The sequence below is a fragment of the Mustelus asterias genome, chromosome 13, assembly GCF_964213995.1.
Source record: "Mustelus asterias chromosome 13, sMusAst1.hap1.1, whole genome shotgun sequence".
Taxonomy (NCBI): domain Eukaryota; kingdom Metazoa; phylum Chordata; class Chondrichthyes; order Carcharhiniformes; family Triakidae; genus Mustelus; species Mustelus asterias.
The window spans coordinates 70,967,502-70,994,603 of NC_135813.1; the positions used below are offsets into that span (position 1 = coordinate 70,967,502).

The 27,102-nt window shown below is 39.8% G+C and overlaps 1 protein-coding gene across 2 annotated transcripts in view; it reads left to right on the top strand.

Annotated features, from left to right (window-relative positions):
- LOC144502744 (mediator of RNA polymerase II transcription subunit 13-like) overlaps window positions 1-27,102 on the top strand; it is a 239,691-nt gene that overhangs the window by 113,466 nt on the left and 99,123 nt on the right. For both annotated transcript variants that reach the window (XM_078227003.1, XM_078227004.1), the window contains 2 exons: window positions 13,745-13,829; window positions 24,676-24,759. In XM_078227003.1, the coding sequence (XP_078083129.1) occupies window positions 13,745-13,829; window positions 24,676-24,759 (169 nt within the window). The remainder of the gene's footprint in view (window positions 1-13,744; window positions 13,830-24,675; window positions 24,760-27,102) is intronic.

The following is a 27,102-nucleotide window of genomic DNA, read 5'->3' on the forward strand; positions in this document are numbered from 1 at the left end:
GCCCTTGACATCAAGGCCACATTCAACTGAGGTGTGACATTGAGGAGCCCGAGCAAAACTGGAATCAATGGGTATCGGGAGCAAACTCTCTGCTGGTTGGAGTCATACCTGACACATGAGAAGATGGTTGTAACGGGTGAGTCATTTCAACTCCAGGACATCTGCAGAAGTCCCTCAAGGTAGTGTGCAAGGCCCAACCATCTTCAGCTGCTTCATCAATGACCTTCCCTCCGTCAGAAGTGGGGATGTTCTCCGATGATTGTGCAATGTTCAACACCATTCATGACTCCTCCAGATACTGAAGTAGTCCATGTTGTCCCATTGTTTAAGAAGGGGAACAGAGACTTCCCCGGGAATTATAGACCGGTGAGTCTCACTTCTGTTGTCGGCAAGATGTTGGAAAAAATTATAAGGGATAGGATTTATAGTTATTTGGAGAGTAATGAATTGATAGGTGATAGTCAGCATGGTTTTGTGGCAGGTAGGTCGTGCCTTACTAACCTTATTGAGTTTTTTGAGAAAGTGACCAAGGAGGTGGATGGGGGCAAGGCAGTGGACGTGGTATATATGGATTTTAGTAAGGCGTTTGATAAGGTTCACCATGGTAGGCTTCTGCAGAAAATGCAGATGTATGGGATTGGGGGTGATCTAGGAAATTGGATCAGGAATTGGCTAGCGGATAGGAAACAGAGGGTGGTGGTTGATAGTAAATATTCATCATGGAGTGCGGTTACAAGTGGTGTACCTCAGGGATCTGTTTTGGGGCCACTGCTGTTTGTAATATTTATTAATGATCTGGATGAGGGTATAGTTGGGTGGATTAGCAAATTTGCTGATGACACCAAAGTCGGTGGTGTGGTAGACAGTGAGGAAGGGTGTCGTAGTTTGCAGGAAGACTTAGACAGGTTGCAAAGTTGGGCCGAGAGGTGGCGGATGGAGTTTAATGCGGAGAAGTGTGAGGTAATTCACTTTGGTAGGAATAACAGATGTGTTGAGTATAGGGCTAACGGGAGGACTTTGAATAGTGTGGAGGAGCAGAGGGATCTAGGTGTATGTGTGCATAGATCCCTGAAAGTTGGGAATCAAGTAGATAAGGTTGTTAAGAAGGCATATGGTGTCTTGGCGTTTATTGGTAGGGGGATTGAATTTAGGAGTCGTAGCGTTATGTTGCAACTGTACACAACTCTGGTGCGGCCGCACTTGGAGTACTGTGTGCAGTTCTGGTCCCCACATTACAGGAAGGATGTGGAGGCTTTGGAGAGGGTGCAGAGGAGGTTTACCAGGATGTTGCCTGGTATGGAGGGGAGATCCTATGAGGAGAGGCTGAGGGATTTGGGATTGTTTTCGCTGGAAAGGCGGCGGCTAAGAGGGGATCTTATTGAAACATATAAGATGATTAGAGGTTTAGATAGGGTGGATAGTGATAGCCTTTTTCCTCTGATGGAGAAATCCAGCACGAGGGGGCATGGCTTTAAATTGAGGGGGGGTAGTTATAGAACCGATGTCAGGGGTAGGTTCTTTACCCAGAGGGTGGTGAGGGATTGGAATGCCCTGCCAGCATCAGTAGTAAATGCGCCTAGTTTGGGGGCGTTTAAGAGATCCGTAGATAGGTTCATGGACGAAAAGAAATTGGTTTAGGTTGGAGGGTCACAGTTTTTTTTTTAACTGGTCGGTGCAACATCGTGGGCCGAAGGGCCTGTTCTGCGCTGTAATGTTCTATGTTCTATGTTCTATGTTCAAACACCACAAGATCTGGACAATATCCAGACAAGTAAGATTCACACTACACAAATACCAGGCAACAACCATCACCAATAAGCGACACTCTAACCATCACCCCCTGACATTCAATAGTGTCACCATCACTGAATCCCCCACTGCCAACATCCTTAGGGTTACAGAAACTCAACTGGACTCGCCACATAAACAGAGTGGCTACAAGAGCAAGTCAGAGACTTTAAACTAAAGTGACAAGTAACTCCCAGATACGCCAAAGGCTTTACGTTATTGTCTAGCTGAGCAAACTAAAGATCTTTTAATGAATCCATAGCACTTTTGAGATTACCTGATAGCCTTTTATGTGGAAAGACTTTTAGAACTTTGCAGCATTGTACAGGTTACTGTGACTGCACATGAGCCAGTAGACCAGGGGTTCCCAAACCATGAACTGCAAACCTGTTGGGGTAGCAGACTGGTCGTTTGGGGTTGCAACTTCAGAGGATTTGTCAATGAGAGAGCTATCGCTGCCTTGATTGTCATCCTTTCCATGTCCTAATTGGCTAGTCAAGTTACTACTCCAATTAGCTAATGGGAGACTTCCGAGGACATGCTCATAATGGGAAAAGATCTGAGGTCACACCATTTTTCAAACATTAAAATGGGTGAACAGTGGATAAAAAGTGTTTGTGAAGCACTGCTGCAGATCAGCTTTTTATTGCCCTTTAATTTCTTGCTGATTTTCTGTTGGACTTCTGTAACCTTTCTAATCTTTTTTGATAGTTTTCCTATCTTTATAGCTATTTTAGTACAAAGGTAAAAGTCAGATTTCAAAATGCGAAACATGTACGATTTAGCACTTGTATAAAATGGTTTATGAAAGTATTTAAGTTTCTAAAGTTTAAATTATGGCGTTGGTACTTGGGTATGCAAAAATGCTCTCTCAATGTTTACTTGCAGCCTTCATTTAATTTCCATATCAGACATGCAGGATAAATAATGAATTTGCAGAATGCAGTACTGGTACAGATTTTGAAATAAGTATTCACTAAATGCATGAAATTACTTCTGTACTATTTTTAAGTAAGTCAATTAAATTATGTATTTGGTATCAGTGTTTTCTATGGTTTCCATTTGCTTTTTAACATTAATGCAACTTGCCACAGTTTGATTGTATAGGTCCAGTTTTTATGAAATATTTAAACTGAAGGCTTAATTGGAGACACAAACAATAAAAAGACACCCCCCCCCCAATATTTCACAAAGATTAATATGTTCTATTAAAGTCTAATCTCTGCAGGCCTCCTATTTTTTTTTACTTTGGAGCTTGAGAACTACTATAAGCTGTTACATTGCCTTTAACATTGCAAATCTGTGTAACATGACTAAGTTCCTTACCCTATGCATCTTTTTGGCAGTTTGTTCAGTCTTCTCATCAGGCACATTGTTTAGTAATGCCACTTGACACCACAAACGGGTGTATGTGTTTTCATTCTGCTGGTTTAGCACTTGCTTCCGAATAGGATTTCCTTTCATCACTTGTTGATTTTTGAAGAGGGTGCAGAATGAAAAGCATTGGTTTCTGGTTGGTAGAAGTTGGCACCAAAAGATCTTTGTCTGATGGGTGGGAATTAGACTCATTATTATGCTGTCTCATGCTCAGCATTTCCCCCTTTTCTCACCCAATTACCCTCTTTACTCCACTCTACCATCACCCTCCCCATGTGAAGATGTTTTGACTCTTTTTGCAGTATGGCTCCATTGGTGCCCCCTCTTATTACATGTGGCAATTATTTATGCATCATTGAGCTATTTAAGTGCAGAGGGTATCACATATAATTCTATAGAATTTTTAGCACAGAGCCGAACATTCAGCCCAAAAGATCTATGCTTTTGTTTATGTCCCACATGAGCCTCTTCACACCTTTTATTATTTTAACCATATGTGCATATCCTTCTATTCCTTCTCCTTCATTTGTTTAACTAGCTTTCCCCATGCATGTATCTAAGCTATTTGCTTGAACTATTCATTGTAGTGAATTCAGTGTTGTAATCCTTCTGTGGGTAAAGAAGTTTCTCCTGAGTTTCTAATTGAATTTATTGGTGACAATCTGAGACTTAACTGATCCGATCTTTACTGTAGTTGGAGATAGCGGGGCTCGGAGTGTTTGGCAAGTTTTACTGTTTCTGATAACCCAGTAAATGGCCACAGTGTTAGCATTGAGGCCATTTATTACATAAAGTAAGTTCCATTTTAAGATTAAAATAAAATAAGATCTTCCTATGGAAGTTGCCTTTTATGTAGTGAGCATGAGTAGAATATTGAGGGACATGAATCTTGTTGTAATAGTTCCTTTATCAAGTGAGTGAGGCACCATGGACAGCTTTCCTAAAACAATAGTGTGTAAATTTTAAAGACAGTGGGCCAGTATTTATAGCAGTAGTCTTGATAATGACACAGCTGGTGATATCTTTAGTACCAATTTGGCAGTTGCCCTGTTAGCGTTCAGATCATTGCAAAGGAAAAAATATATACTGTCTTACTGTGGGACTTGGCCCTCTAGACTGCAAAGTATCAAAAGACTGCCAAAGTCCAATGATTTGTTGTTTAACACACAATCCTGAAATTGAGATGTGGGTGTGAAATGGGGGATTATAGAATTGGCTCAGCTGAGGTGGAAAGAATATATTGAGATCATATCAAATTTCAAAACGCTCCAAAATCAAGTATGCCAAGGAGACGATTCCATTTTTAGCCAGACGATAGAAATGTAATGTCCTGTTGCTAATATTATGTCCATTAACTAACTGTATTGTGCCAGTCCTGAGAACAAGTAATTTTTTGCACTATTTTTCAAGCAATGTTGGTTTGCTCAATATAATTTAGTCGACAAGTGCTCAATTGGGAATTTCTCCAAGTTCATATCTTCAGTTGACAGGTTAGATTGAAGCAAGAGGGATTTGTTATGGTGCTGCTTGATTTGAATGTTAACTTATTATCTTAATCACGTGTGTGCACTATGTCAGGTTTTAGACAAGCTACTTAATGCTAAATACTATTTGACAGCAAACAATCTTATTAAAAACTCTACAATAAAATGTTTGGAATTAGATCCAATAAAACCTTCAAAATGACACTCAGTTTAAAACCTGGCTAGACCAACATGTTTAATTAAGTGTAGGACATAGGCAGTTTTGGACTTGTATTTGGGACGTAATTGGAAACTGGGCTGTTGCTCCTGCCCACGATTTCCTGTGGCTTGCTCTTATTCTGCTAAATGGGGAAGGATGCACATATATAAGCCGTTGTTAAATAGTCATGGGTCCGTTTATATTTATGATCTCAGATGAAATTGATTGAAGTGATGTACTTAAGGTCAAATGAGGAGAGGTAATGCAAGCTTAAATGATACAATTTTAATGGGGTTGCAGGAGGATAGACAATATGTGCACAAATCTTTAATTGTAGCAGGACAGGTTATCAAAAGTAGTTAAATCATGGAGGTACTAGGCTTTTATAAATAGACGTATAGTGTACAATAGCCAGGAAGCTATATTAAACCTATATAAAATTCCAGTTAGCCCAGGGAACCACACGTCTATTTCTGGGGGTGCCACATTTTAAGAAGAGCATGGAAGCTTTGGAGAAGATACAAAAGCAATTTGTAAATGAGAACAGTTCTGGAGGAGAGATTAGTTATGTGGATAGACTGGAGAAGCTGCGTTGTTCTCCTTGGGGTAGAGAAGGCTGAGGAGATTTTATAGACGTTTAAAATTATTAATGCAAAATTCTTCATGTAGAGCAACTGTTTTTGATGGCTGAAGAGTAGGTAACCTGAGGGCACAAATTTAAGGTGACCGACAAAAGGACACGAGGAAAAAGATTGTTTTTACTGAATATTAGATTTGGAATGCACCAATTAATTGGATGGTAGATACAAATACAGGTGAAACTTTTAAAATCAAATTTGATAAATGCTAGGAGAAAGCAATTGCAGCAATATGGGGAAAGAACCAGGGAGAGTATTGAAATGGGATTGCTCTTCAAAATAGCCAGTGTTAATGGCTTGTTCTGCCTTCTGCACCTATGAAGATTGTATATGTTTTGATTAAAATCCTGTGGATTTTTAAGGTAGGCGACAAGTATGTTTTTCAATGGAGTGGATGTCAATGTTTCGCTGTTTTCTGCTACTTGTCTCACAGGGTTATTCCCGATGGTGGAATGGGAGTTTATTTTGCAAAGCTTCAAGCACTAAAACATAATATTATTTTTCTTAATTGTTGCAATATTTTGTTGACTGAAGACCTTTTCCAAAATTGGTGATAGATGTTGGAATTGTAACACTAATGGATAACAGTTGGATTGTCACTTGTTTTAGTCTTTTGCAGAGGTTTACAAGATTTATATATTCCAGATCTATCAGCTGCTGCATCTCCCCAACAGATATAGTTTTAATACTTCAGCACATTTAATGTTCAGTTATCATACAAAATAGACAAATTATAATATACAGCTTGAACAATGTCCTAATAGTACTCTTAATGTGATGGATGAGATAATTTGCTTAAGTGTATTTAGAGTGATAGGTTAAAGTTAATGTCATAAGTTGTTTTTCTACACAAATACACTTAATTAAATCAGATTAAATTATGATTTAGATTTAACTTCGACTTAATTCCAGTGAATGGAGAAAATCTATTTTCACACAGGTAACCAAAGCAAGTATTGACAACGTTATCTGACAATTTAGGAAACTGCTCACATTTGGATCCAAACATCAACCAGTTGCTTTTGTTGGAATTTAACATTGAGTCTGTTATCAGTTGAAATGTCCAGAATATTCTTGTTGTTTTATTGAAAGATCTTGTGGCAAGGCGACTGCAGAAACATGTCAAAAGTTTGTTTGTATTGCCACTGAGAACAGTATGAACCTTTCCTGCTGAATTTTACCTAAATCTAGGAAAACAGGCCCATTAGTTTAACCTTAAATTAGTTAATAGTTAAGGCACCAATCTAATTTTGAATATTCCTTCCTATTTGCTGTATCAGAAAAACATTCAGTTTTTGACTCAAAAAGGTGGAGGGCCTTGTTTTGCTAAAGGAAACTTACTCTGTGCCTGCATTAGAAGCAGTTCAGAGAGGGTTCACTTGATTAATACATGGGATAGGTGCTGTTCATCTTGCGATAGGTTGGACAGGCTAGGCTTGTATCCATTGGAGTTCAGAAGATAGAAAAACAATCAGAATCACATAAGGTCCTATGGGGACTTGGCAAGTGCATGCTGAGAGGATGTTTCCCTTTGTGGGAGAGGCTAGAACTAGGGGATACAGTAAGAAGTCACCCCTTTAAAACAGATGAGAAGAGAATCAGTTCTGTGGGTTGTGCATCTTTTGCAACTCAGTCAGTGAATATTTTTAACACAAGTGTAGATAGATTCTTGACGAACAAGGAAAACATAGATTGTTGGGGATAGGTGAAATGTGGCATTTAAATCACAATTCAGCCATGATTTTATTGAACGGTGGAGCTGGCTTCAGGGGCAGACTGGCCTACTCCTTCTAATTCGTATGTCCATATTTGTAAATGCAGTTCTCAATGCTGGATGTTGTTCTGCCTTGTAATTCCTGTACTTTTTTAAAAAATCATCAACCTTTTAGGTGTACTTCCCTCTAACTCAGATCCACTATTTTAATCTGTTCCATAGTTCTTAAAGTATCCAAAAATAAAATTGCTTAGTTTTTTAATATTTTGGCCCCTCTAAATATGAATATTGTGGTTTCTCAAAGTATAAGTATTGTAGAAAATATATCAAAATTCTCACATTTACTGTTTCCAAAGTCAAAAATAACACCTTGAAAAATAGAAGGGCATGACAAAGAGGAAAATCTTTAACAACAAGCAAAGTCTTATTTCAAAGCTAATTTATTCAGCCAAGGTATACTCCAGCATGCTTGCAATTTGCCTCTACCACTTCCTGTAATATCTGGTCTTATCACGTTGGTACTATTCTGAATGGCGGTCTTTCCTTGAATGTTAAGCTATCTTAAACAAGCAGGTGGTATCTCTACTTAAGATAATTTTAACCTGATCAACTGCTGCCTGCAATCCCAAGTGCCCTTTATTGAATGGCCCATAGTGCCATCAATGCCAGTGACCAACAGCTCGCAGCTCCTAATTTAGTGCAATTTGCAACACGTTACAGTGAAATGGAGAAAATAATCAACTTCTGTATCGCTGTGGGCAGAATACAGCTAAGTTTCTCCAGGATACTGCTTGAGATTTAAAGGAAAGTTTTTGGAAACTTATCTGAGTCAATTTGCTGAATGGTCCCTGGACTCTTAATGTCAGAATACCTGAGATGGTTTCTACTTTGTGCACCTGCTGAAAATAAGAGAGCAGCTTTATTGGAGGGAGGGTACAATTGGAGCACTCAGATGAAAGGATTCATTATTAGATAATTTCTCCATCATACTTCCCATCGATGTCCTGCTACCTCTGGGTGTATGGGTGCCACGGTTTGGGAATTCCTGACCTAGTAACTACCAGAAGATTGGTTTGTAAGCGTTTGCGATAGAGTTGGGAACTAATTATGTTTTTTGTAAGGAGTGACTTGCATGAGCAAACAAAACTTGAATTTGTATAGTGCCTTTCACAACATTGGGACGCTCCGAAGAGCTTACAACCAATGTGATCACTGTTATACTGTAGGAGAACTGGCAGCTAATTCATGTGCAGCAAGCTACTACAGAAGCACTTGAATGGTCAGGTAATCTGTTGATTAAGAGATATTGTGTAGTTAGGATACAACTTTGCTGCTCATCCTTGATTTGTGCCATGGTTCACCTGAGGGGTCAGACAGGGCTTCCGTTTCACATCTTCTCCAAAAGACAGCGCCCAATACTTCATTGAAGTGCCAGACTAGATTATATGCTTGAGGTCCCCGGACAGGGATTCCTGATTCAGTGGCGAGAGCGATGAAAACTCCTCTGGTGGCAATGGTTACTTTTAACTACTTGGTGCAATTTATTTTGCATTGGGAACAATAGTAGCAATCAATACTTGTGCCAACTCTATTTATTTTAATTAAGTAGATAAATCCACATCTAATCAAGCAAGCATTGAGCAATGGTGATTGAATAATGCTGCAGCATTGTCTGAAGTAAGCACACCATGACTGCAACTGCTTAAGAGTTGTCACTTGGAGAAAACATTGCTGTGCTCAGTTAATCTGGAGGTGAGCAGATAACAGATGTTGAAGTGAATCAGCAGAGGCAGGATGGGCCAAATGGCGGCCTCCTGTGCGACAACCATTCTCTGTACAAGCTGCACAGATGAATCTGTCCAATTGAGATCATTATTTGAAAAGGGTTCAGTTTATACATTAATTGTGCGCAATAAAAATTTTTGCTATCATGGTACATTTTGATTTGTGCATTCATGTTTTCTTCTTTCAATGACTGCTTTAACTTAATGACTCATTGTCACCGACTTGCTGGCTTAACCAGAAGAAATAGACTTCCAGTACACCCCACCAACATTAAATGTCCCCTCTGCTCAGTAGGAATTACATCCATTTTCTCGTTTCTTCTTGTAACTTCTCGTAACATTTGGGCAAGCCTGCATTGTAAACCAGCTATGGCTTTGATGTGTGAAGCAGCATACTGCACTGCAACTATGTACTAATATTGCCAACTACCAATTTATCATTACCTGGGTGGCACAGTGGTTAGCACTGTTGCCTCTCAGCACCTGGGACTCGGGTTCAATTCCTGGCTTGGGTCACTGTCTGTGCGGAGTCTGCACGTTCTTCCTCCATCTGTGTGGGTTTCCTCTGGGTGCTTCGGATGTGCTGGCTAGGTGCATTGGCCATGCTAAATTCTTTGGGGCATCTTGACAAATACATGAATAGGATGGGAATAGTGTGATATGGTCCCCAGAAGAGTAGGTTTTAGTTCAGTCGGGCAGCATGGTCGGTGCAGGCTTGGAGGACCGAAGGGCCTATTCCTGTGCTGTAATTTTCTTTGTTCTTACTATTGTATATTATGCTCTGTTACAGAAAAAAAACCACTGGCCTTCTGTAAAAAAATTTTTTAATACAATTTCAAAGATTATCTGTTTGAATTAGTAGGTGCCTCGGCTCCATATGTTAGTGCATTTCCATTGAGTTAATAGTCTCATTTCTTGTTTTTCTTTTTAAAAAATATATTACCTCGCTCAGATTAACTTAATCTGCCATCTGTCTGCCCATTCAACTAACCAGTTTATGACCTCCTGGAGTCTCTTAATGGCAACTTGCCATTGGCTACATTGGAAGATAGATTGAACAATAAAAGAAACAGCAACTTGTGTTTCTATAGCACCTTTTAGCTTGGTAGCATGTCCCAAGGCACTTCACAAGATCATTAAACAATAAACTGCAGTAAACTACATCTGGTCATTTCTAGGTTTTAGGGAATGCTTTATAAGAGAAAAAAGAGAGGCAGGGAAGTTCGTCAAGTGAATTCTAGAGCTTGGGGAACTGAAGGCATGACCACCAATGGTGGTATGTTAATATCAGGGATGCTCTAAAGGCAAGAATTGGAGGAGCTCAGATATCTGAGGCTTGTAGGCCTGAAGGAGTTGGGAGTTGGGGAGGGGTGAGGCTATGAATGTGTTTTGAAATGAGGATGAGAATTTTAAAATTTGAGGTGTTGGTTAACTAGGAGCCACTGAATATCTGCCAGCATGGGGCTGATGAATGAATGAGACTTAATGCAAGTAAGGACCTGGGCAGCAGAGTTTTGGATAACTACAGGTTTATGGTGGTTTCTGGGTGCCTTTTTCTGCTTCTGTATGTTATGCAATTGGGTTATTTCCTCAACTAGTGTCTACTGAGCTTATTTTTATTAAATGATTTAAAAATGCACTGCGGAGATTGTTTTTTAATTGTTTGTGGGAGACCAGTGTCAAGTGGTGATCTCTCCAACACTGGTTTTCCATAGTTCACATTCCTGTTGATGCTGTCTTTTGATTTTACGAATGACGACTGTATTTTTCACACTTGTGACTTCCTGGAGCTCCTGGTTAAATTAGAGCAAACTCTACTGGAGTGAAAGAGCTAATCTAGTGTCGTGTTGTTGGCAGGAGTACACTGTGTTGGACACTTCAGGCTATCAGTATAAAATCACCTTTTATGCCCACTGAAATACAAGAGTCTAATGTTGTAGTGATGATGTGTTAGGCTGTTAATTGGTTGCAATTGTCTTAACCTTTGGTATGAGACCTTGAGTAAATTATGGCTCGAGTAGATTGAGTTGTATGTCTCTTTGAATTGACCAAAAATGACTGATCTGTCATTGTGTGCATAAAACTAACAAAGTATTGCAAATATCTGATGGAACTGGTATGTTATTTCAAAACAAGTAGGCTGATTGTTGTTGCTTCACTTGTTGAGCATTACTAAATTGGGATATTTGATGATTCGTGCATACAAATGTAACATTCAATTTTGATGCTATTGCCATAATCCCCTGAAGAACATTGTTTTTCTCCCTCTACTGGATAACTGAAGCAGTGCAATTTCAGGTTGATGCAGTGAATTTGCTCCTGTGTGCCTGTCTTTGTGCAAGCGGGGAGAGAGCATTTGCTGTCTTGCTGTCACTTTGATTTACTTCTGCATCTGTTCAGTACACTCAGCCTGCAATTGCAGCTAATCCTGATATTTTTTTTCCTTCTATGACACCAACTTGAATCTTAAATAACCAATCTTGTTAGAGGGGTGTTGTATATGAACTTTTCCAATGCTCCTTTTGATAATTCTGGCCATCAATGTTCTCTCTATGTAAGATCGGTCATAAAGATTTGTAGGAAATAGAGGCTAAATTCAACACAGTGGTATAAAAGCATCAGGGTTTAGCCAATCAGTGTCTCCAGGAATCCTTCCTAAAAGTGTGATTAAAATAACTCTGATAAATTGTATTTCTTGTAATAACAAATATTGGTAATAGGAACCCTGATATGTAAAGCAATCTTTGTCATTTTGTTAGTTTTGAGTATTCGGTTATATCATTGATTGAGAGTCAACTTAATCTTACAGTAATATAATATTTAATAGTTTTTGTATGAACTAGAAAATGGTTTATTACATTGTGCATGGAAATATCAAATTATAAGTGGTAACCACTTGATGAAAGGGTCTATTATGAGTGGAATAAAGTAGTTCTTTTGATCCATGTTCTACATTTCTGCAGCTGATAATCACAATTTTTAAGTTGCCACTTTGTTGTAAATGGAAAATTATAACCATTAGAGGTGGCATTGTAACATTCCCATCATGCTATGTGTTATATTAGCCTAAAAATGGAAACAAAAAGTGTTAACATCAGACTAACCCATGGAAAAGGGAAGCTGAGTAGCTGCGCATGTTCTAACTGCCCAATATTCTGTTCCGTACAGAACAGTACTGTACCTCTTTCAATTATAATGAACTGATCAATTAAAAGCAATGGAATATAGAAACATAGAAAAACTACAGCACAAACAGGCCCTTCAGCCCACAAGTTGTGCCGAACACATCCCTAGCTTCTAGACCTACCTATAACCCTCCATCCTGTTAAGCTCCATGTACTCATCCAGGAGTCTCTTAAAAGACCCTATTGAGTTCGCCTCCACCACCACTGACGGCAGCCGATATATGGAAGAATCCTGAAAATCACAACTTTAATTGAAGCATGGGCCCATAACTAGCAAGCTCTTGGGGTGGGGTGGGGTACACACCCCCTTACAGCCCAAAAAATCTGTTTCAAAGAATATTGAGATACTAATGATTCATTTTAGTTAGATGGAGAGACAATACTAACTAAATAGTACAAGTTGAAAAAGGGCAAAAGAACAGATTTGGTGAGTGTTTGTACACAAACGCTTGATGGTGACAGGATAGGATAACAAAACAGTGAATAAAACATGAGATCCTGGGCTTTATAAATAGAGGCATAGAATACGATGAAAACCATTTGCTAAACCATTATAAAATATTTAGTTCAGCTTTGATTGGAGTATTATATCAAATTCTGGACATGAGACTTTTGAAAGGACATGAAAGCTCTGAAAAGGGTACAGAAAGGATTTCCAGGAATTGTTTCAGGGATGAGGGATTAGTTATGTGAATGGAAGGAGAAGTTGAAGTTCTTCGTAGAGCAGTTTTGATAGAGGTGTTTATTTATTAGGTCTAAGCCTTTTCATGACTTTAGAAAATATTATTTCCAACGGTTGGGTGAATAACCAGAGGATGGAGATTTAAAAACCAGGACAACAGTCTGAAAGTTTTTATTTAATGCAATGAGTGGTCAGGATTTGGAATGCAGTACCTGATGATAGGATGGTTGAAGCAGGCTTGATACTTCCAGAAGGGCAGTGGATAACTACAAAGGGGGAAAAAAAGGCAGGTGGTCAGTAGTGGGGCTAACTGAACTGCTGTTCAATAGAGCAGACTTGATGGCTAAGATTTTAAATTGAGTCAATCACAAAGGAAGGATGGGGGAGGGCCCTTTCACAGGGGGCAGGTATTGCCACTGGGGTGTCCTCTGTGGACCACAATGCCTGATCAGGAGGACAGCCCTTCCCCTCGAGTCTACAGGGAGGTTGCCAGGTTTTACTGGGTGGTCTTGGGTAGCAAAGTGCCCATCTGCCACTGCTGCTAGTAAAATGCCAACAGTGGCAAGAAGACACCAATGGGCTAAATGATCTCTATCCGTGCTGTTCTGATTCCAAGTGTTTCATAATTATCTGCAGTCTTGGTACTGTCAATTGTTGTGTATGGTAGTTTTGTGATGGTAATGGGATTTGATGAAAACAACTTCAGCTGAATTTCATTGCCCCTTTCGGGTATGAGCAATTATAGTTTTAAAAGTTTTTTATTCCACAGCAGTTCAATGAATCAATTCGCTTCCAGGTTCCAATTTTTCACAACTTATGTAAGACTTTGATGCAGCTTAATCAGGTTTAATTTTTAATGAATAACCAGATATTTACTTTTCTTTGCTTTCCAGTGGTAGAAGATGGTCTGTGGGAAAATGGGCTCACATACGAATGTAGAACACTGCTCTTTAAAGCCATTCACAATTTGCTAGAAAGGTAAGACTGAATCAATATTTTACCTGGGAATATTTCCTACTTTTAGCTGTGCAAACAATTGTGCAGCATAATATTTGTTTTATTTTATACTGTAGCCGTATGTTTGCATTTAATGTCCAGATACCTAGACCAGGATATTAATCTGAATGCATTACTAAGAGATCCGTTTACTCAATTTAGCTATTATGCAGCCACATTCTGTCATATTTGCGAAGCATTTATTAAAGCAGTTGAACATTTGACTTTTAACAGTTTTTTTTTAGTTGTCTTTTAACAGTTGAACTTTTAACCTTTCTGTATAATTATGTAGAAGTATCACTGCCTGCAGAAACCTTCAACCATTAGAAGTATTGCCTGAGCTTTCCTAGCATTTGATGGAGACACAGTCAGAGTCATTAAGGCACAGAGGACACTATTCAACCCACTGAGTCCATGCTGGCTCTCTGAACATTCTATTCTGTCCCACTCTATCCCCGTAACCTCGCAAGTTTATTTCCTTCAGGGGAACGTCTAATTTCCTTTAGAAATTATTGGCCGTCTCTGCTTCTGCCACCTTCATAGGCAGCAATTTTCAGCTCATTATGTGTGTCCCCACATGTGTGCTTGCATGCAGAGATCCTTGGGGAGCACCAAAGGTAACAGCGATGTTATTATCTGTTTCATAATTTTGATTGAGAGATAGATATTGTTATGTCCCTTGTTGATTCACTGAAATTAGCTCTTCCCATTTGAGCATTTCTACCTTGGATATTCTTTGATCTCTGTCTTCTAAATTGAATTATGCTGTCATCACCTTACTGTAACACTCCGCTTGCCCCATCTCATTTCCTACAACCAGATTCAAAACTTTCTCTTTCTTCTTGCACTGGAGACCTACTGATGGAGAACATTCTCTCCGACACATCAGAAATCCCTTTCCTCCCAAGCCTGAACATATCGTTCGTCGTAGTCCAAATTAGGATAATTAAGTATCTTGAATATTACTATTTCTGTTAATTGCTATTGAAATTTGCCAACAAATTTGCACAGCTATCCATCTCCTCACTTTGAAGCTCTACTTAAGAAATATTCGCAGCAATGTAACATTCTCCACTCTTAATTTAAGTAAATGGATTCATGTGGTAACTCTTGCCTATTTAGTTCTGCAAAATCAAGCTTAATACTGCCAAGTCCCACATGTTTGTTTTCTTCTCTATCATTCCTGAACTCTTAGTAATTAGGAATGTTAAGAACCTATTTCTAGCCTCTTGAGCCATGTTTCTGTGGATGCTTAAATTGAAATCAGTTTGCTAATTGTATGCCAATTCTGCAAGTTCATTAATATTATTTCCCACCTTTCACCTGTCCCTAGTAGCAAACCCCGTAGCTTAACCTACAAAAAAATGTGGTTTCTTATGCCTTTCATGACCTCAGAGGTGAGAATGCTGCTGCTAAGATACAGCTGTAGTCAGCTTCCTATCGATTCTGTGTTCCCTGATTCTATATAATGCTACCAAATTATTTGCTACCAAATAAACCTGTTGGACTTTAACCTGGTGTTGTTAAAACTCTTACTGTGTTTACCTCAGTCCGACGCCGGCATCTCCACATCTATATAATGCAACAACAGTTCAGGCATTCAGCATGAAACCTTGTGGCATTTTGCCCATTACTTCCACCACCACCAGCAAAACTATTTGCCCACTTTCAGAAGAAAGCAAACCTGAAAGTTATTCCAACAGGTCCCCTGCTGAGGCAGCCATTGTAGATAAGAGTCTCACCATTTCCAGCCATTGTATAGGCAGTAAGAAGATTTGTAGGCCCACCTGTTTTCACCCTTCAGAATAAATGCAAATGCAAAGGAAGTGGTAAGGAAACAAAAATCCTTTTATGTTGTAATTGTTCCAGACACTTGCAAGAAAGCATGCTTTGAGCTAGCAGTTTATGGAATCCAAGATAAATGTGCCCATTTTGACTTGGTTAAATAAGAAGCTAAAATATAAAGTATCTTGTGAATTAGAACCAGCATCTTTGCCCCAGCACTGCCTATGCATTGTTAGCACCTTGTGCATTGAGCCATTGCTGCCACCACTCTTTTGGCAAGCTGGCTCTCAGGGACAGCTCTATTCATTGACTGTGGTCAGTAAGGGGCTCACTTTGGTCCTTGCACAACTTTGCTCAGGTTGTCATACATTTATGCAGCTGAAATTACATAGGATAACATTTTTTCTGGCTTTTCCATCCACCTTGTAAATTCTCATCGTACAAATGATGACCTAATTGCACAGGTGTTAAAAGATTTATTTATCTCCTGGTAAACTTTAACTGCATCTTGGTGAATGTTATACTTGCAACTTTGATACAGGCAATACTAATTGTTTTTCACCAAATATATACATGTCAGTGTCAGGCTACACTCCACTTTTAAATAAAAAAATTTCTCAGGATACGAATAGCATTGTCACAGCTGGTATTCGTCACCCATTCCCATTTGTCGCAAGGAAGTCAAAGTGGGGTTTCTTTATGAACCACTGGAAGTTTGTGCCATGTGGCTTGATGCAGCTAAGTGACTACTTCAGAGAGCAGTTGAGAGTAACCCATCCTTGGGCTTGGAGTCCAGTACGTGCCAAGCAGGTAAGGGTAATGAGTTTCCCTCCCTAATTCATGATCTCAAGATTTCAGGAGGGCTGCTGCCGCCCCGCAACCTCTTCCGACACTGAGTTTTGCCCACAAATTGACTCTGCACTTACCAACTGTTGGTTAGCAGTCAGCACTGTACCAGTCATTGGATCTACCTGGCTCCCCTCATGAGCAATTCACTTCCAAAGTTCAAAATTAAAACTAAGTTGCCAGCAAACCTTTTGGTACATTTTTCCCTCTTTCGATGCAGGAATAAAATATTATTTTAGGACTGGGTAATATTTGATTGATACCTTACCATTCTCCCAGCACTGCTCACTCCAAACCCCATATTTGCATGTGAAGATATCTCCACAAAATTGAGGCCCCTACACTGGTTCTTGTGCCACTTGTCTTGTTGCAGCCTGCCACCACAAATGCCCTGTTTAACTCTATTCTTTACTTCATGCCTATTAACCAATCTTCCATCCATGCTATTACCTCCATGAGTCATCATCTTGCGTAACCTTTTGTGCAGCACCTTATTGAATGCCTTTTAGAAATCCAAATATAACCACCACATCCTCTGGCTCCGCCTTATCTACCTTACCAATCCCCCTTCCACGTGCCATGCCCCCAGCCCTCCCTCCCGCCCTCCCCTGGACAGGCTGCTTGTATCTGCTGGAATTTAGAAGAGTAAAAGGTGACTGAAACATACAAGATCCTGATGGGTCTTGACAGGATGGCTGTGGAGAGGATGTTTCCTCGTATGGGAGAATCTCAAACTAGGGGTCACTGGTTAAAAATAAGGGGTTGCCTATTTAAGACTTGAGATGAGGAGAAATTTTTTTCTGGGAGTATGAGTCTGCTTCCATCGCCTTTTGAGAAAGAGAATCTTTGAATATTTTCAAGGCAGAGGTGGATAAGTTCTTAATAAGCAAAGGGGCGGGTGAAAGGTTATTGGGGGTAGGTAAGAATGTGGAGTGGCATTTACAGTCTAAACAGCCGTGATCGTACTGAATGGGGGTGCAGGCTCGAGGGGCTGAGTGGACAACTCCTGTTCCTAATTCATATGTTTATATTTGAAGTGGTTAGCACTGCTGCCCCTCAGCGTCAGGAACCCAGGTGATTCTGGCCTTGGGTGACTGTCTGGGTGGGTGGCTGCGTGTGTGTGGAGTTTGCATGTTCTCTCCAGGTGCTCTGGTTTCCTCTCTGTCTAAAGATATGCAGGTTATGTGGATTGACCATGGTAAATTGCTCCTTCGTGTCCTAGGCTGTGTAGGCTAGGTAGATTAGGGTAAATGCACAGGTTGTGGGGAGGGTGGTGCTGGGTGAGATGCTCTTCGAACTTAAGTTGTTTGACAAACAAAGGCTTTGTCTGCTTTACCAGATTTTTTTTCTGGAAATAGCCCTTTATTTAAAAGCTGCTATCATCACCAAAGTTACCAACATGTTTTGAAAATTTACCTGTTAGCAGTAACATTCTGCAAGTATTTGACTAAATTACTGGTCTGCAGCAAAATGAGCTCTGCCAGCAAAAATTATCATTTAAATCTTGGGTTTTTGAAATGCAAGTGTTCTAAATTGGATTTAGAGCATTAATTTATTACACTTCACTCCAACCTGCCAATCATAATTTTGGCGTTCAAGTCATGGAATTGGAACCAAAGTTCACTCATTTTTAAAATTGGGTACGGATAGTCACACATTATTGAATTCTTCTGAGTTCTTCAAAAGGTGCGGTGTTGCACTGCTATTTTGTTGGGTTGTGATTGCTCTGTTTCTTCACATGGATGAGCAAAGCCTTTTAAAGGGCTGTAATTGTAACCTGTGCTATTTTTCCTCATCCCTTATTCGTGAGAACCCTAGTTAATTGGTTAATTATTTTGCCTCGAGTCAGAGGTTTGTCAGTTCAGTTCCTGCTGCAGATACTTTACAAGATCTGGATCTTCAGTGAGTACTGAGTGTGCTGCCTTGTCAGAGTTGCTGTCTTTCAGATGAAATGTGAAACTTGGGTCCCATCTGCACTTGAGTGGATAGTGAGCAGTTCTGGCAGACAAGAACAGGACTCATTAGTGCCTGGTGCCTTTTTGAAGAAGAGCATTGGAGTTATCCTCGTGTCTAGCTATTTTGCTCAGCCATCATCACTAAAACACAAATTATTTGGTGATTTATTTAATTGCCTTAATGGAGCCATGCTGTAAGTTTTCTGTCAGTATTTTTTAAACCTTGCAACGTGGCTATATTTGAAGTACTTTAGGGATTGTCCAGATTTGTTGACCTCCATTCATATCTTTGCAACGACCAATCAGTTTCACTACACCCATTCCTCCATCTTTGCCCCAATCACCATTGCAACCATTACTCTCTCGCACTCCGTTAGGGCCCCCCTCTCTGCTGCAGTAAGCCCAAGGGGCAGGCACTTAAACAGATATGACAGTCAATTGGTTTAAGTATTCACAGCCAGGCCTGACTGATCATGTAAAGCTTTATTGAGTGCTGCTCTTGTCTGCCAAAACTACTCAATATCCAGTTTCATCCTGGTTTCTATTCTCTACTGTAATCCACCATCTTGAACCTCACTTCCCCATCATCTACAATCTCGCTTCCAAGTATGAGAACTCATGACCTTTTGTAACTATAAGGTTAAGATGATCTAATCAACTATCTTTATTGCTTCTCTCCCTCCCCAGCTCACCAGACCAAACTTCCTCATAGTCCCTTAGCCCTGAATTTGTTTTTCATTTTATCTCCTGTCTTTCCATATGATTTCTCCAAGCTTACTTTGTCCATGAAACTCACTGTACTCTCTCTTCCCAAAAATCCGTTGACCACCCAGCTTTTCTCCTTGCCTCCTGTTAGCTGATATTGCTCACCGTTCTCTCTCCTTGGTACCATCCCCCACTGCTCAAAAAACCAACTCTTAATCCCTCTGTCCTTGTAAACTACCACCTCCAATCTCCTTCCTATCCAATTTCTTTCCCCAAATCCTTGAACATGTTGTCTCTAAATCATGCCTATCTTTCTCGATGTGGAGATGGTGACATTGGACTGGGGTAAACACAGTAAGAAGTCTCACAACACCAGGTAAAAGTCCAACAGGTTTATTTGGTAGCACAAGCCACTAGCTTTTGGAGCACTGCTCCTTCATCAGGTAAGTGGGAGTTCTGTTCACAAACAGAACTTGTGAACAGAACTCCCACTTACCTGATGAAGGAGCAGCGCTCCAAAAGCTAGTGGCTTGTGCTACCAAATAAACCTGTTGGACTTTAACCTGGTGTTGTGAGACTTCTTACTATCTTTCTCGAAACATGTTTGAGTACCTCCATCAGGTTTCAACCCTGCCACAGTGCTAAATAGCTCTTTTGTAAACTTGCAAATGAACCGTATATGACGGTGACCACGATAAATTAACCTTCCTCATCCTTCTCAACCAGTCTGCAATCTTTGACCTAGTTGATGTCACTGTGTTCCTACAATGCCTCTCCACTGTCACATAACAGGGTGGGACAGCACTCACTTGATTTCGTTCTTACCAATCCAGTTGTAGCCAAAGAATCCCCTGCAGTGGCTTCTCTTTCTACCCATGCATCATTACCTCTTGTATCATCATGAATCTGTCCTTATCCTCTTCCTGTTTTTCATCTAGGTGCTAGCTCTTGGCAGCATTATCCAAAAACACAGTTTCCACATGTGCTCTGACACTACCCAATTTTAACTCGCTATCATCATTCTTCACCTCCCAACTTCCTCTGAATTGTTTGACATCCATAACTGGATGAGCAGAAAGTTTTCCCAACTAAACATTGGGAAAACTGAAGCCATTGTCATCAGTCCTCGTCAGAACTTCTATTCCCCACTCACCAATTCCACCTCTCTGACTGGAAACTGAGTCTTAACTGGGGTGCTTACAACCTTGTTATACTCGATGCTAGACTAAGCTTCTGATTGGTCATCCAAACCATCACAGCCTATTTTCCCTTCTGTGGCCTATCCAACTGATGATCTGGTGCTGAAACTCTCATCCACGTCTTTGTTACCTCTCATCTTAACCATTCTAATGCACTCTTGGCTAAGCATGATCTCGTGTAATATTTGTACTTACTGGATTCCCTTCCCCCTCAGCATTTTACTTGTGTCTGAGCTTTTCAGGGACTTTATTCCTACATCATCAATGTAACACTTGAGTTTTGTGTGATTCTTGTTCCCTTGCGATAATACATTAGAAGGTATTGAAATATTATAGAGGTTATTTAAGTGTAAGTTGAGGTTTCTGATCTCCTTGGGAATATGATTGAACGTTTCTTAGACATTGCAACATAGGCAAGTTTAGGACCAGGAAGCTTACGTATTTTGGACAGTTTGAATTTCTTTCCCCCAAATTCTCTCTCTCCATTTTATGATTTCTGTCAAGGCTGATGTTTTAAAAAAATAAATCAAACTTTCAGCTAATAGCTAAAACAGTGACATAACAAGATTTAATGTTTTAAATCTGAGAGGCTAAACACTATCTTTAGAGCCTACTTGTAGTTTAAACCGCAAAGCATAACATTCCCCTTTTGGTTTTGACACAACCGAAAGCACGCTTCGCAGATATACTTTACATTGTTCTTTTAAGTAGGCATTCAATTCTCCCGGAACCAGTCCAAGTAATTCTTGCATTCCTAGGGTCCACTTCCTCCTTCCTTTCTCAGGATGGGAGCATTTGATCCCAAAAACTGTCTTTCACAGTGAGCCTTTTTCCACAGAGATTCTTCCTGTAGACAAATCTTTTGAGCCTCATGAATGTGATCTTTTCAATCCGAACTTCCACCCTAATCCCTGTGTGGTGAACCACAAAGTCATGCTGCCTGTGGCAGTTGCTTCTCTCCTGGATCCTGTCAGATTAATTTGTCTGAGAGTTTCAGGGATATCTTAGAAACGCTTCTCCTGTCAGACTCATTTCCGTGGTGATGTGAATCACATAGGCCTTGTATCCGGCTAGAAATGCTGATTTGCTATCCTAGAGATCGAAACATTTTTTAAACTTGGAGGTAAATGGACAAGTTTAAAGCACAACTGTTTATAGCAAGGTATTCTGAACACTTCTGGGAGTTTGGAGGCTCACAGTCTATCTATTGTTAAGACGCAGACTGCGGTCATTGTCTCCAAGTGCAAACACCTTGCACCATCTTCCCAGTAAAACAATCTGGGCACCCATTAATCTCTAACAATGAAAATACCCAAGCTTGCTGTCAGGCAGCCTTCTGAAAAGGTCACTTGACCCTATTCATTTTACCTTTAAGACATAGTCCCAAATCATAACCTCAGAATTGTAACAATTTCACCAAGTCCTTCAACAGGAATTTGGCGATCTCTTGAATCAATTCATGTTATTTGCTTTGTACTTGCACCAAGTTTTAAATAACAGCAGATTTGTACAGATTTTATTTGGGGAACTGCCATTCCATCAAAGAATGCTGGAATGTGCCTTTTGTGTGATATCGGAGTCATAGTTTCACTTGATAAAAGCAAATTACTGCGGATGCTGGAGTCTGAAACCAAAAGAGAAAATGCTGGAAAATCTCAGCAGGTCTGGCAGCATCTGTAAGGAGAGAAAAGAGCTGATGTTTTGAGTCCAGGTGACCCTTTGTCAAAGCTAAAAGGCATAGAAAATGGGAGATATTTATACTGCAGGGTAAGGGAATGAAAGATGAGTCAGAGCCATGGAAACCAGGGAAAAGGCTGCTAATGGCAGTCCATAGAATAAAGGTGTGAATGGCCAAACAGCAGAGAAGCTGAAATCGGAGGGTAAGCTGTGACAGATGAAGATGTGGGGGGAGGGGAATGGGTGTGAGAGAGGTAAAATTTAGAAAGAGGGGGAGAAAATGTAAGAAAGGGGAGATAAAGTAGAGGGAAGTGTGTGGGGGGGGAAGAAAAATGAAGAAAGACAAAGAAATAAAAAGGTAGAGAAACAGTAAAAAAAATGTAAACAAAAGGGTCGAGATGGGGTAGGGCTAATCATCTGAAGTTGTTGAATTCGATGTCGAGACCGGAAGACTGTAAAGTGTCTAGCTGGAAGGTGAGATGCTGTTCCTCCAGTTTGCGTTTAGCTTCACTGGAACCTTGCAGCAGTGATGTGGAGATGCTGGCGTTGGACTGGGGTAAACACAGTAAGAGTTTTAACAACGCGTGGTTGTTAAACAACCTGGTGTTGTTAAAACTCTTACCTTGCAGCAGGCCAAGGACAGACATGTGGGCATGGGAGCAAGATCGTGTGTTAAAATGGCAAGCAACCGGAAGGTCAGGATCCTGATTGCGCACAGACCGAAGGTGCTCAGCAAAGCGATCACCCAGTCTGCACTTGGTCTCTCCAATATAGAAGAGACCACATTGGAAGCAGCGAATGCAATAGACCAAATTCAGAGAGGTGCAAGTGAAACGCTGCTTGACCTGGAATGAGTGTTTTGGACCTTGGGTGGTAAGCATGGAAGAGGTAAAGGGGCAGGTGTTACATCTGTGATTGCATGGGAAGGTGCCATGAATGATGGGAGAGGTGTTGGGTATAGTCATTGCTTTACTGAACAGGCCTGATTCTTTTGGAGGTTGTTTTATTATAAATTAGGTAGGAAAGATTGCCTGCCTTAAACAAAAGAACCACACTACACAGTTTTCCGCAGGCAAGATGCACTTGAAGTGTAATTGTGGGTTGTTCAAACTTGATTTTTTGGGTTCCTACAAATGAAGCCAAATGGCACAGCAAATAGGGATGGTATGCTTGATCCCAGAATCAGGAGGAGGAAGAGTCCACTGTTGGAGTGAGTAGAGAAAGTATTTACTAAATTGTTTCCTTCAGAATTTGACCAATTGAGAAATTGCTTTTAGCATCTTAGAGAGGTGTATCTGGTGCAATAGAAGGGGACTGTATTAGTCTTGAAGGAGATGCCTTTCAGTGGAGCATTAGATTAACTTTGTTTTTGCATAGCTCAACCTGTGAAAATATAGACACAGACCTATTAAGTACGTTGATACTACCAGGCTGCTGCTAAGTGAGCATGACCGTCACAGGATTCATACTTGTTTTTAAATAAAGCCAAATGATTGATTTAGCTGCTGGTGTAAAGTTGGCATTGGATTTGTAAAGTTTTTCTATTTATTTGTACTTTCCCCTCATGTTTAATTTTTTACACTTCTGTTTTACTTTTTCATGCTTTGTTATTCCCTGCTTCTGTAAGTTGATATTTCAACTAATGGAGTTGCTCTTACTGTGAATGGAAAGTTGAAATAATTTTCTAGCCAATTGCCTTCATTGAGCTAATCCACTCTTAATCACTGGTTTAGGTAACCTCTGGTCAACCTTATGGTAATGAATGCATAGTTTGTCTATGCTCCATAGGGTAATAGAACACTTCGGTCTCCATGACACAAGCATTTCATTCTTAGAGTTTTGTGTGCACATTCTGTCTTTATCTGTGTGTGAAAATCATTTTAAAATGAAGATAAGTGTTTCACTGTTCGTGTGTTGGGGAAGGTATTATATGATTCTAGCGTATTGGTCCTTATATATTCGAGTTTGATAACTTATTTTTGTAATTTCCTTCTGAAAATACCTGGAGTGCATTCAGTTCCATAATTGGTTATCTGATGTATTGCATCTTGAAATGAAGATTCCTGGCTTGGGTCGCTGTCTGTGCGGAGTCTTCACGTTCTCCCTGTTGTCTGCGTGGATTTACTTAGGGTGCTCTGGTTTCCTTCTACAGTATGAAATATGTGCTGATTAGGTGCATTGACCATGCTAAATTCTCCCTCGGTGTACCCGAACAGGTACTGGAGTGTGGCGACTCAGGAATTTTCGTAGTAACTTCATTGTGGTGTTAATGTAAATCTATTTGTGACACAAAATAAACTTTGGGTTTCAACCTACCTTTTTTTCCACATGAACCATTTGCTGTTTTAACCATGCCATTTGGGATAGATATTGAGCAGGAAAGAAAATATTTTCTTGGAAAGGATTTATATAGCCGCCTTCACAATCTCATGCCAACTTCCTGCTTTGTAGTTAGCGTTATATCAAAATAACTAGTATTGTGGAAGCCATAAAGATGACTTAATGGCTTGTCACTCCAGCTCCTCATTGTACAGTAAGTATCCTTGTAAATGTCTGAGTACATTGGTAGAACCTTAGAACCAACTTAGCAGCAGAATGCATTTTAAGATCAAAAGGTGCTGGAATAAGGTTTATATTTATATTGTTTTAACTTTTTTTTAGGTGTCTGATGGATAAGAACTTTGTCAGGATTGGAAAATGGTTTGTCAAACCCTATGAGAAAAATGAGAAGCCTGTCAATAAAAGGTAAGCATTATTAAGAGGCATTTGTCTACTTTATTGTTGTCTACCAATTGTGGTATGTTAAACTATATTTGATAGTATTGAAGCATTTTTTACATTTACAAGGAGAAGATTGGTCTTGAAATACAAAATGTTTGAAAGTGCATGATGCAATTTTTAAGACGATTGTTTCTAAAGAATGCAGGCAGTGATTCTTGCAAGATGCTCATTGTCCTCTCCTGTATTAGCCAAGGCCTGCTTAATTTTCAGATTCAAAAACTATCCATTGTTGCTTGACACCAGCTCTAAGAAAGTGACCAGGAGCCAAGAGACTTTCCTTGAGTGGCTATAACCTTTTCCACATGGCTGTTGCCCATGCAGGCTACCAGAATATCTGGTAATGCAGCTGTGAATGTCATAGGCAGTTGAAAATTATGGTAAACTCTTGCCAGGGCAAGATAACCTGTATAGACCTTGATTGGTACTTGTTTGTTTGTCAACAATGCCTGATGCATCCATTGAGTTCAGGCGAGTTAAAGCTGTAAATATTGTTAGAACTCCTGCGAGTTTTGAACATGATTCAAAAATATGTTTTGAATAGGCTCGAATACAATTTGAAAAGTCCAGTTATTACTAACATTTGCTTCTGGACAGATGTGGTGGTGCATGTAGACTATGCGTTTGATTTTTGGCTGCAGAATAACGAAATTGATTCTGCCGAAGGATTTCATATTCCTGAATGGATAATTGAATGAAACTTTTAATTACCATTGGGTGAGGATCGTCTGTTATCCTGTTAGATCTGTGGAGAAGAACTGCCTGCTGTATTTTGGCATTGTACCTCTGTTTTGTAAGTTAGAACATGCAAAGAAATTTGACAATTTCGGGGGAAAAAAAATTAAAGTTCAATATCTAACAACACAATGTTTCAGCATTAAATAAAATGTTATGTCTCAGTTGCTAAATTATTTGTAGGTCATTGTGTGAGCAATTTTACCAGATTTCAACTTAAGTGCTTGTAGGCACAAGCATTCTGGTCGGAGATGTGGAAATCCTAATCAATTATTAGGTAGTAAATTTGATGTAATGTCATGCAGCAGGGTCTTAAAATTATTGCGTTTAGGAGGAAATGTTTAAGTCACTTTTTCATATTCATTAATGCAAAGTGTGCAGCATAAACAAACAGCTCATGACATACCAATAATTAAATTTGTCCAGACTCTATTTTGCAGCCTGTCAAACAGAATGTTGTCAGTTTTTGCAGTGGTAATGAACTGGGTGACGGTGTTGAATAAGCAAAATGACAATTTGTTTGAGTTTTACTGAGAGAAAAAATAGCTTTCAGACAGGATGGAGAATCGATTCAACCAATATTGTTGGGGGTTTTGGTTAATATTTCCCGTAACAATGGTAGATAGTGAAATGAAGTGTTGAATGAGTTGGTCTGCTAGTTTTAGTTTGCTTTATTTATTTGACGTTGCGAATTATTTTGATTCCATGCATCGAACTCTACTGCCTTGGGTGGAAGGAAATGGTAAAATGAGATCATGTAATCTATCAGTGTTGAGCACAATGCTAATCGGAATTACTTTTAGAAGTGAATGGGTGAAAACAGTATGAATTATACACCGAAGCTTTATACTTCCCGTAACTTTGTATTGTTCTCATGTCATTGTGTGGAAGGAACAAATTGAAATATGTTGCGCACATTGTTCATTGTTCATTATATATCTTTAAACTATATTCACATGATTTCTATAAATTGGGAGCGTCTTGCAACAACAAATATTATGGAATTTTTCAGTTTTAGTAAAGGCACATACATTAAAACTAATTTTACAGGCATCCCAGTCCCCGCCCCCGCTCACCATAACCCTTAATTCCTTTTTTGTTCAAAAATCTATCCCTCTTTGCCTTAAAATCATTCAAGGAGGTAGCCTCAACTGCTTCACTGGGCTGGAATTCCGCAGATTCACAACCCTTTGAGTGAAGAGGTTCCTCCTTAGCTCAGTCCTAAATCTGCTCCGCTCTTATTTTGAGGCTATGCCCCCTAGTTCTGGTTTCACCTGCCAGTGGAAACAACTTCCCTCCTTCTATCTTCTTTATTCCCTTCATAATTTTTATATGTTTCTGTAAGATCCCCCCTCATTCTTCTAAATTCCAAAGAGTATAGTCCCAATCTACTCAGTCTGTCCTCATAAGCCAACCCTCTCCACTCCGGAATCAACCTAGTGAATCTCCTCTGCACCCCCGCCAGTGCCAGTATATCTTTTCTCAAGTAAGGAGACCAAAACTGTACACAGTACTTCAGGTGTGACCTCACCAGCACCTTGTACAGCTGCAACATAACTTCCTGGTTTATAAATT